The following is a 12054-nucleotide window of genomic DNA, read 5'->3' on the forward strand; positions in this document are numbered from 1 at the left end:
AGCGGGATTACCTTATACACTAACTGTCTCTAAAGGTACAGTGGGAGGCTCTACAAATTGTTTAAAGTGTGGGCCTGAAGTAGGATGTTTTGGGCAAAGAATATGTTATTTAAAGCCTGTAAAAGATTCATCTTAGATGCACCAGAAGTTGGCTTTATATTTTACCTTTTTACATGGTGACGGATAAATCTGAGCATGGACATTTTTCTGCCAAGTGTGTCTGTAATTCATTTCAAAATGTCTTTCGCAACTTGAACAGAGAAATTTGTGAATTGAAGTTATATTTTTAATTACTTCTGTTTCCAGCATCATCAAAATACCCTACTATACATCATATAGTACAATATATAAATATACCAAGTCTATATGCGTAGTTTGGCAGTTGGCACTGAGGATTAAGACGATAAACTGTAAATGAGCTATTTCCTGCAGTGCAAGGCTTCATTACTTCAACCTTCATTTGGCCACTGTGTAATCTTGACACAACCTCATAGTGGTTTGGCGCAAGTGGGAATTTTGCTAAGCATCTCGATGATCTCTTGAACCAAAAACCTAGCAGCAATCTTTGAACCTATGCAATGTAAGGGGGAAATGGTAGAGTTCCATTTCATCACTGTACTCAAAGTATTTCTGTACGAAATGACAAAACAGAGGGGTTAATGATGTTTGCCCTTGTCCTCACTGTTGTGTGATTTCAGAGTTGGTATATATTGAGTAGTGGGAGTGTATGCAGAAGAGCTTACCCCACTGTAAAAAAAAAAGTACTTGTGTATTTTTTTTTTTTTATATAAAACATTCCAGCGATGGAAAATGATCAAGAGTGACAGTTGACATAAGGTTTCTTGGGCATCTGTGTCCAAAGATTTCAAATCATCTGTCTATAATTATGCTGGTAAATCTGCTACTGTAACACAAAAAATGACCTCTAGGTTGAATTAAATGCCATCTATAGATGCTCAGCAAAATCTGTGGTTCTTGCAGGACCTCAGGAGTATTTTCATCTGCTTGAGCATGGCCTTGTAAAGGAGCTTTCACAGCTGATCACGGACAAACCTTGGAGCTAGTCAAAGACATCTCATACCTTCATAGCCACCTTAACTACCAAAGACAGTGAAAAGTAGCACATGATCATGAATGTTAATGCTTCCTTTGAGAAACTTTTTCAGCACTGTCTGTGTCTTACAAATATTACATCAATGTGTAGCTATAAAATATAGTTACTATTTCCTACAAGTCTTCATCATGAAATATTAGCAACATGCCAATAATGTAAGGGGCCCGGTGAGGTACCATCAGGTCTTCACAAAAAATGTATGCATCAAGTGGAAGAATCCTTAAAAGTTAAGAGGCAAAACAGAAGCCACTGGTCAGTTACTTAAAAAAATTCAGTGGTATTTGACTGTTTTCTGATATTCTGGAAGAAAGAGTATACTTTTAATACAAGAAAACCAATATACTTTGAGTGTACACACAAGGTTCAAAGCATCTCTTATGGTTTAGGGGAGCACTACCTGATCGTGTCTGTATGGTTCCATAAAGCATTACCAAATTGCATTACTACATGCAAAGTAAAATAGGGTCTCAATGACATATACAAATGCAGGACATTTTTTTTTTTTTTTACCATAAAAGACCAATATTCAGTTATACTCAAAACGGAATACATTATCATCTCTAGCACTCATCTACCACTACACCTAAAATGCTGGTATCGATTGTCCATTTATTTACTACACCCACAATACGGTGCTGTGGAGGCCAAGCACTTTCCCAACAAGAAATGAGCACAAGCCAACAAACAGCCTTAGATGCAAAAGCAATGAATGCAAGAAGTTGTATATAGAACACATTTTACATACATATCACATGCATGCAGTACCAAGTCATCTGGCTAGTATGCATGTGCAATGTGTCTGGAAACTAGAGAACCTAACAAATAAGTACAGTTGTGTACACTTACCATAAATGTAGATGTTAGAGAGTGTATTCACTGTTGCAGTCATCACCTGTGGGTTACCCCTGCTGTGGTAGTACTCGGTCGGCTCAAATACCAGAGTCAATGTTTTTCTGCGTCGGCTGCTGTCGCTTGCTGCCTGACTTCAGGTCCTCAGTGCTATAAAGGAAGGCCGCCGATGCCATTACATAAGTTTTTCTTGCCCTAACCAGTCATAGGCCCAAGTAAATATGGCAAAGTGGTCCTGGTGGCTAAAAGCCACCGTTAGGAACTTATGCCTCCCTAAAGAAAGAAGATAAGGGGGAAGAAAGCTGGGAAACCAGGACTGTAAGAGTGAATACGCTTGAACATCTACATTTATGTTAAGTGTACACAACTGTACTATGTTCTTCGTGTTTCACTGTTGCAGTCATCACACCTGGGTTGATTCCCAAAGCTGAAGAAAAGGGTGGAAGCAGTCATGAAGACTGGGGGCTGGCTAGGATGCCTTGCAAGACTGCGGTGGCAAAGCCTGCCCTGGATTTGGGGAAGATAGGCAGGTAGTAATGCTTGATGAAGGTATGAAACGATGTCCAGGTTGCAGCCTCCAGGATGTCCCAGGTGGGGACACCTCTGAGAAAAGCTGCAGAGGTGGAGGTTGCTCTGGTGGAATGTGTCCTGACCCCCCCTTTTAGGGGTGGTTTCCCGTGCTGTTTGTAGCAGAAATGGATGCAGTGTTTATCCATTGGAGATTGTTTGGATATGGCCTTGCCCTCTGCTCCTGCAGTGAAGCTGACTAGAAACTGATCAGTTTTTCTAAAAGATTTAGTCCTGTCCAGGTAGAATCTGAGTGGTCTGTGCACATCTAGAGAGTGCAGAATCCTTTCCCCATTGTTTTGTGGGTTAGGGGAAAAAGATGGGCAAATGAATGGATTGGTTGAGAACCACACTGGACACCACTTTAGGCATGAAGGATGGGTTAGTCCTGAGAGAAACCCTATCAGCATGGAAAATGATGAAGGGCTCTACAGCCATGAGTGCTTGTAGCTCTGATACTCTTCTAGCTGAAGTGATGGTCAGAAGCAAGGCAGTCTTCAAAGATGACTCGGCTGAAGCTGCAGGTTCAAAGGGGGGTAGAGTGAGCTGAAGCTGCAGGTTCAAAGGGGGGTAGGGTGAGCTTTTCCAACACAAAGTTAAGGTCCCAAGCTGGGGTAGGAGCTCATCTGGGTGGCCTTAAGTTGTTAGCCCCTCTTAGGAATGGTTTGATGAGAGGGTGTAAGAAGAGAGGTGGCTCTGTGCTGTAATGAGCAGAGATGGCAGAGGTATGAATTTTAACAGAAGAGAAGGATAGAACCATGTAGGGTCTGCTAGGTAATCCAGGATGAGAGGTAGGGAGGGCTGTGCCATTTCTTCTCCCTTAGCCTGGATTCAGGTGCACAACCTTTTCCACTTGTCAGCATAGAATTTTCTACTGATGGGGCGTATAGCCTCTCGTATAAGATCTAGGACTTGTTTGCTTAGGCTGGTAGCTAGAGGAGAGGTCAGGGAATAAGCCAGGCTGCCAGTTTGAGGGTCTGCAATTGGGGATGCATGAATTCTCCATTCCTATAAGTCAGGAGTGTTGGGAGCTGAGGTAGGTGCCATGGTGGCAGGGGTGACAGGCTGCACAACAGTAGGTACCAGTGCTGGCATGGTCAGTCTGGGGCAATCAGGATTGCCCTCAGTTTTTCTTCCCTTATTGTGAGCAGTACCCTTGAAATTAGTGGTAGAGGGGGAAATGCATAGACCGAGAAGTTTACCCACTGGAAGGATAGAGCATCCACTTTCCAGGCCTTGCTGTGAGGTTCCCTGGTGCAGAATTTGCCGAGTTGATGACTGGAGTGGGAGGCAAAGAGGTCCACCTTCAGGGTGCCCCATTTCTGGATTACAAAGGTGAAAGATCTGTGGTCTAACTGCCACTCATGCAGGTCTAGCAGGTTTCTGCTTAAGTTGTCTGCCAGAGAGTTTAGGGAGCCTGGCAGGAATTGCGCTAGCAGGTGTAGTTGCATGGCTGAGGCCATGTGCCAAAGGGTCATGGCAAGCCTGCAGACAGGATAAGAGCGAGTCCCTCCCTGCTTGTTGATATACACATCACTGTGGTGTTGTCTGTTTTGATAAGTAGAGGCCCCGGGGAGAGTATGGGTCTAAAAGCTGTCAGGGCATGCTGAACAGCTAGCATCTCTTTTTGGTCAATGTGCAGATGTATTTGATTTGGGCTTCAATGGCCCCAAATGCACCTACCGTCATAGTCTGATAAGTCTGTAGTGAGGGTCTGGGTGGCATGGGGTTGTGAGTAGTGAAGTCCTTTGTTGTGGTTGCATGCTGCTGGCCACCAAAGGAAAGCTTTCCTTAGACAATATCATTGGTATGATAGTTTCCAGGTCTTGAGAGTGTTGATGCCAAAGGCTTTTTAGGTACCATTGTAGTTTCCTTATATGCAGTTTGGCATATGGAATGAGAAGAATGCAGGAAGCCATGATCCCTAGAGCTTGCAGATTTTCCTTGCAGATAACTGGGTTCTGGTGGCTAGTTGAGCGAAGTAGCCTGTCAGGTAGGCTTGTTTTTCTGGAGTAAGGAATGCCATCTGGGATGCAGTGTCCAGGCTTGCTCCAAAGAATACAATTTTGTGTGGGGACTAGTTTTGATTTCTTTTCATTGATCGTATACCCCAGGGAGGTCAGCAGGTCCTTTACAAATGTCAAGTGCTATAACAGCTTTTCCTGTTTGCCTGAATCAAGCAATTGTCTAAGTAGGGGTAAATATGAATATTTCTTTGTCTGCAAAAAGCAATGGCTGGAGCCAGGCATTTTGTGAAAACTCTGGGAGCAGTGGATAGGCCTAAGGGAAGCACAGAGAACTGAAAGTGCATAGATCCTACCCTGAAACGTAGATATTTCCTGCAAGATTCCCTGACTGGGATGTGTAGGTAGGCCTCTTTTAGGTCTAGGGTGGCTAACCAAGCATCCTTGGAAAGCATAGGAAGAAGCTGCTGGAGGGTGAGCATTTTGAATTTTGGTATCACCAGAAAGATGTTTAGAATGGATAGATCGAGGATTGGGCACCAGGTGCCCTCTTTTCTGGGTACCAGGAAGAGTCTGGAATAGAAACGTTGGCCTATCTGTTCTGCAGGAACATGCTGTACTACTGCCCTCATGGAGAGCAGGGAAAGGACTTGTTGTTTGGCCTCTGCCCACTAGTTTGGAGGAAGATCTGGGAACTCCTTTGGGTTGGCAGAATGTGGAAATAAAATTTGTAGCCCTGGGACACTACGTTGAGGACCCATCGGTCGTTGGTAATAGAGGCCCAGTTGCTTGCATGGAAGGAGAGTTTTCCTCCTAGGGGCACAAGCAGGTGGGCAGAGGTAAGGGGTGGAGGTGTAACGTCATTGAGTTCTTATCATAAGGGGGTGGCTTTGCACTCCCTGTTTTTGAAGAGGAGGAACTCCACTGCTTAGATCTCTGCATTCCCTGGGGCTGCTGTCTGGGGGTTCTGCTTCCCCTGGGTCTGGGCTGTGCTGGCCCGGAGGGGGTAGGAAAGGACCAGTGCTTGGAGGGGCAATGCCTACTGAACCTTGGAGGCTGGACCTGTAAGAAGTCCGTCTGCATAGATTTAGCTTTTTCTTCCATCTTTTTCAAGACCTCTTCTGCCTTGGTGAATAATAAATTGTCTTTGTTCAGTAGTGTGTCTAATAATTTGGATTTGGCAATGTCTGGCAAGGTCTGTTCCTTAAGCCAAGCATGCCTTCTAAGGACAGAACCAGTGACTGCTGCCCTGCAAAATGCTTCTGGGGCAGCAAAGCCACACCACAAGGTGTGTTTTGTAACTTGACTTGCAGAATGCATAAGCTCTTGCAATTCTTTATTTTCTGCACAAGCAGGAAAGGAAGATACTTTTTTTGTTTCAGGAGTTCCATGGTATGCTGCTATTTCAGCTTGTGTAACTGACAATTTAATGCTTTAATAGCAAGAGTAGCAGCTTTTTTATGCAATCTGTCTAAAGCTCGGGAATCCCTGTCTGAGGGGGTGGAATTCTTAGCTGAGGTTGCTTTAATTCCTTTAGGTCCTTGAGAGATGACCTTTGGGTCAGCAGTAGGATTTTTGAAAAGGAATATGGGAGAGTCAGGGACTCTGTAGTACCGGTCAGGTTTCCTGGCAGCAGGAGGAAGGGTGTCAGGAGTCTAAGTGGAATCCATAAAAACAATATCCAGGACAGGAGGAATGGCCAAAGGTCTGTGCTGTGGTAAATCTAAGAATTCCCTGAGTCTCTTTTTTGACTGAATATAGTCTTGACATTCCCATTGGAAATGCTCCCTTAAAGTATGAAGGGTTTCCACAAATGAAAAATCCTCAAGTGGAGAGGCAGAAGGAATGGATTCCCCTGCATCAGAATCCTCATAAGCAGAGAGGGGTTGCATGTCTTCATATTCAGAAGCATCAGAGTCATCGGACTCCTGTTCAGATAAAACTAGTGGGGACAAGTCTCTCTCTTTTGGAAGGGGTAGCCTGGCTTCCCCTAATAAGCATAATAAGGTCTTCCTCCATTTTAAGCATCTGATATTTAGGCAAGGAAGCAGGTGCCTGAGCTTGGGTCGTTAGTTTTTTGGGTGTAGTTCATACCCTGGGCCTTAGAAACTCGGTAGTTTTAGAAAGAACTGAAGACCCAAAGAAGGCATTGGTCTGTGTCTAGTATCGGTAGTGCGAAGTACTTCCGCAGAAACCAGTGCCTGCTCAGCGGCTCTGGACCCATCCAAGGTAGAGACATCCACAGGATCCTTAGTCGAAGAGTCTTACGGCATACCAGACTCTGAAAGGGTATCAGTAGCAGCCTGCGAATCCACAGAAGCAGGTATTAGGGGCTGCGAAAGCGCCTCACTGAGGACCGGAGTATTGACTACTAGCTTAGTGGAAGCGTCATCTGCAGTTTTGGACCTGTGCGGTCAGTCTGTCTTTATCCTTACTTTTTTTTGGAAGACCTGTAGTCAGGTGGCTTACCGAAGCCATATCGGAATTAGAGGACTGAGAGCGAAAATATCTAGCTAGAATAAGGGCCCGATGACGTATAGTTCTGGTGTTGAACAAAGCATAAAAGCGACAGTGAGGGACGTCGTAGCCTGGGCCTAAACAGGTTACATAGTAAGAATGGAAGACTCTGTGTGGTTATTTGCTTTCTACAGGTGAGACAATTAACTTTTTCTGACATTGGTTTGAGCAAGAAAAAAGGATCCCCAACAGGGTACTTAGCTTTAGACATTTTCAGCTGTAATTCGAACTGGTAGCGACTGACCGGCACACTTGCAAACTGCTTCTGCTATGGGCTCAATGGCAAGAAAGACTGCTGTAATGGCGTTGGCTGCCTTCCTTTATAGCACTGACGACCTGACGTCAGGCAGCAAGCGACAGCAGCCGACGCAGAAAATCATTGACTCTGGTATTCGGGCCAGCCAAGCGCTACCACAGCAGGGATAACCCACAGGGGATGACTGCAACAGTGAAACATGAAGAACATCGGAGAAACACCATTTCTACAAAGAAATCACATCAGCAAAAACTTATAATGGAGAGCTAAGAACTGTGTCAACAACACTAACCAATGCAGCATCCGGCAGGACAAGGTGGCATTTTATTTATTTTTTTGTTAGTGATGAATTCGCAAAATGAGAGAGACACTCAGTGAACACCACGTTACACATCTTATCTATACAATAAACAGAATATGATATAGGTGCCCCAGACACATTACACTTACAGGTATGCTCCAAATCTGCATCCCGTCAGTATAGCCAATCATCAACAGTAGAGGGGGATCATTTCCAGTACTCTGCATTTCAAGAAACTCTGGATTCCTCGACACATCTGTTAATAGATTATAGCACCACAATCACAAAACATGGTAAAACTATTCGTAAATTTCATTGGCTTTAACTTTACTACTCTTACTTGTTTAACATTTCCATCTCCCATATGCAAGCCTGCCAAAAGTGCTAAAATTTTACAATGACTTAATTCAGCAGATTAACCTAAAGGTGCAAACAGCTGAATTTTTTTTAAAGATACGCAGCACACCTTGATGCGAGATCCATTGACAGCATTCTTTACTTGAGAGACCTGCAATAAAGCTAGACCAAATACTTTGTAATTCACTCTGTGCTTAGGTAAGGCTTATACTGAAGCACAGAAACTTTGAGTATCGGCAATAACTTTTTTTTTTTCATCTTTAAAGACATCACATTGTCAACTATGAATGCAGTGAACAACCAATATTTATCCTTTGTTGACAGGGTTGATCCCACTAGGCTAGTGATTTCTTTTCAGGTGTGACCAGAGGTGGTATTTCTACTACAGGAAATACTACTAAGGTATTGAGAAACTTCCCCTACTCTTTTCAGTTGGTGCCTTGGGATCTTTTTACATCTTCCTGAGCTACCACCAACTCAGGCAGATAGGACACTGGTTTCATGCCTCTATCAAAGGACGAAACATTTAGGAGTACAGCAATCCTATCACTTGAAAATGAGAAAAGACACAGCGCCTGCTGGTCTTCCATCACCAAAGGTGTGTGCCCTACCTGGTGCACTACTGACACTACTGTTTTTTCAAACATTTGTCACTATTAATACAAGAAAAATGAGAATGCTGAAGGTTTTATCTCTGTGTATGGCATTTCATATATGTAGGTATGTATGTATGTATGCATGTATGTGAGCGAGTAGGCAGGAACCTGTTTGGTGAAGGAGCGTTTTTTTATGTCTTGCAAATCCACAAATATATGCAATGCAGTCATTCTCTCTAAAGTGTAACCCTCATATTTCACTTTACATGTAAAATATTAAATACTAAGAAAGTGATGTTAGGGAATAGTGATGTAATTGTGTACTTGTGTATTAAAAATTGTATGTATACTTATGTGTCTAAATGTTCTTTGGTCAAATAATAAGCAGCATCTGATCTTCCTGGTCTTGAAGTACACTGCTAGTAAAATGCTATGGAATACCACATCTGCATCATTTCAGTTAATACATGCCAACCTTAATCCTGTTCCTGTTCAAATCCAACACCATACCTTATGAAAACGCTTTCAATAATATTACTACTACACAATACAGTTTCAGTAAAATGCATTTCAGGCCAGTCACTTTGTGTAGCTCTCCTTAACGAAGCAAAAAAATAATCAATAAATGTAGCTACCAGAAACAGAACTACATTGGTGTGGTGATAAAATTAAAGTTATGTGCTTCCCATAATGAGACAGTAGATCTACAGGAAGTAACCAACAAAACTGCCACAGACATTAAGACCACTCAGCCACTAGAGCTTTCTCAAGCTGCTTGTCTCTCTAAGATCTCATCATACATCTCAATAGTAATTCACCAGTTCTTCCAGAAAGTCAAGAGAGTAGTTCAAATGCCCCATAGGTGCAAACTGGCCTATTCCCCCAACCCCTTGGGCATGGGGCATGAAGAGTACTAATGTGTTACCAAAGATGAGCAAAGTTCCTAAGATCAGTCATTATGGTATGTGATTTTTGCATCTGTTAAGAGTTCAACATTCTCTGTAGAGTTCTAAGATGGCTGTACATTGGGAGAACTGAAACTGAGCTGTAACTCAGTGTGCAAATTCAGAAGAAATTTCGGTAACTGGCTATAAAGTACACTGCCTGGATGCCAGCAAAAATAAAAAAATAAATAAATAAATTAAGAGAACCTGAAAGAAAATCAATCACAAAAAGTGAGGAAACAACATTGACTGGGAAGCATACTGCAGCTGTTTACCAAAAGGCAATACAAGCTCCAGCTATGGTGCAATACATGACTTCCAGTAACCTAGAGGAAAAAATAAATAAATGTACTCACCCTATTCTAAGTCAAGTATGTTGGTTCCAGCTAATATGATTAATTCCACCTTTGTCAGCTATGGCTATTCTGTGGAATGCTGTGGGGTTGAACTTCACTTCCATGACTGATCCAAGAACATGATCTCTCTTAAAAGTACATTAACTGTACATCTGAAGCTGCCTTGGAGAACGAGATGGGAATATTAATAAAATGAAAGTGAATGAGTCGGAGAACAGTTACTTAAAGTGGGAATGATGTTAACTGGAAATGAAAATTTTATGTATTTAAATTTACTTCATTTGTTTTGCAGCCTTAGTTTTAATGTGTATAACAAATGTAAGACTGTATTTTACGTCTGCTTGAGAGGGTTTGGAAAGCTACCATCTGCAATCTTGTTATGACCTTTGAAGGGATGTGCTAGACATTTGGTGGTGTGCTGAAGTGGCAATGTGCTACATGCAGTAGCTAGAAGAGTTATTATTCATTTTATTTATTTTTGCAAAGTGAACTATAGTTTTCCTTGCGTTGAGTGGTGATTTATGTTGCGTTGAATTACCTACTTTCTACAGGGTCCTGTTTCATTGAGACTTTTACTTATCATCCAGTCTCAAATCTACGGAGCTTTATAGATACAGATGATTTCAGGATGGCGAACTGCTAATTACTCAGACTTTTATAGGTTTACAGGTATATGCGGAGGTTCATAGGTGTTTACTAGGCCAACGACCACAAGGGCCTTTTAAGCCTAGCCATGCATCCCAAATCTCTTACAAGTTCTGATACCCTTGAAAAGTGTAAACATGCACCTGGGAGATGAACCAGTTATAGGTTACCTTTTTGCATTGGAGACATAAGTGCCAAACCAGGGATGAATTTCCTGTTTCAAATCCAATTGTCCAAGTTGCACTTGAATTGGATTAGGGAGGAACTCTGCTTCACATGATGGGGAGCCTGTTCCATAGACTGGGTCGTCTCTGGGATACATACCTATCTCTCCAGCAGGTCCTATTTATATCACAGTCAAGGTTCAAGTCTTTAGAACTGGTAATGCTGGTACTGTTTTGTGAATATGCAGGAGGTCCATCAGAGTGGGGTCTGATAATGCCCTGCATGCCAGACATAGATCTCCCCTCAAAAGGCTGTAGGAGACAGAATACAGGGATAGGGCCTTGAAGCAGTCTGCATAAGAAATACTACTTACTCTCTGTATTCTTTTAGTGAGAAACCTCTATGGGCGTTCCAATTGGTGGATATGTCTGGTTAGGTACATATCAAAGGGGGCATTGTACTCAATGGATGGGTCTGATGAATGCCAAATACAGTGGAACAATGACTTCCTTGGACTTAGATGTCATACCTTTGTTTACAAATTACGCAACATAGAATGATTTCCTCACCACTGTAGGCACGCAATGACCTAAGGCTAGATTACTATCTATGTGGGTCCCAAAGTCCCTGACTACTGGGTCAACTTCAAGGGGTGTGTTGTCAATATGATAGTTAACCAGGGACGGATGACTTCCCAAAGGATACTATTATGCATTTCTTGGAATTTAGTTTTAGTCCATGACTCTGACACCAGTTGTTTGTCTGTGTTAGCCCCTCTCCAAGAACATCTGTGTCACTGTGAGACTCAATGACGGCTCCTAATTTGCAATCATCTGCAAATTTAGCCAGCTAGAGACCAGTGACATTGGCTTTCACTTCTGAGAAGTAAATGCCAAAAAGGAGCAGTCCAAGGACTGATCCCCGAGGGACTCCACTTGTGACTGGCCTCTTCGTAGCGGTGGACTCCCCAATTCTAACTTCCTAGGTCCTGTGAGCCAGTTGGCTATCCACCAGATGACATATGGGTTTGTACCTAACCTCCTGAGTTTGTCAACAATGCCCGAGTCGGGTGCTGTGTCAAATGTCTTGGCCAGTAGGCAGTGTGAACGATTTTGCCCTCCTCCACTTTTGTAGAAAACTTTTTTTTTCTTCTTCTTTCTTACTGGTCTCTGTTGTCTATACTTTTAACCCAGTGGTCTTTACCTACTGTTGCCAGTCTTTTTTTTTTTTCCCTTGTTTTTTGTGGTCAAACTATTTTTCAATGCAATTGACCTGTATAGCTAATGTTGGCCCACAACCCTTTCTAGGACACAGTTTCCTATAACATCAACCATGAATCACCTCCTCCTTCTGTTACCCATATTCCTATTTTTTTTTTTTTTAATTCCTCTCAATGCTTTCCACTTCTGTGAGAACGCAGTAC

General features: G+C 42.7%; 1 protein-coding gene across 1 annotated transcript in view; it reads right to left on the bottom strand.

Annotated features, from left to right (window-relative positions):
• LOC122787696 (BCAS3 microtubule associated cell migration factor) overlaps positions 1-12054 on the bottom strand; it is a 4651713-nt gene that overhangs the window by 4417136 nt on the left and 222523 nt on the right. Inside the window, exon 5 of the mRNA XM_044054546.1 lies at positions 7718-7824. Coding sequence (XP_043910481.1) covers positions 7718-7824 — 107 coding nt within the window. The remainder of the gene's footprint in view (positions 1-7717; positions 7825-12054) is intronic.

This window comes from Protopterus annectens, chromosome 13.part0 (genome assembly GCF_019279795.1).
Source record: "Protopterus annectens isolate FY-2018-M chromosome 13.part0, PAN1.0, whole genome shotgun sequence".
Taxonomy (NCBI): Eukaryota; Metazoa; Chordata; order Ceratodontiformes; family Protopteridae; genus Protopterus; species Protopterus annectens.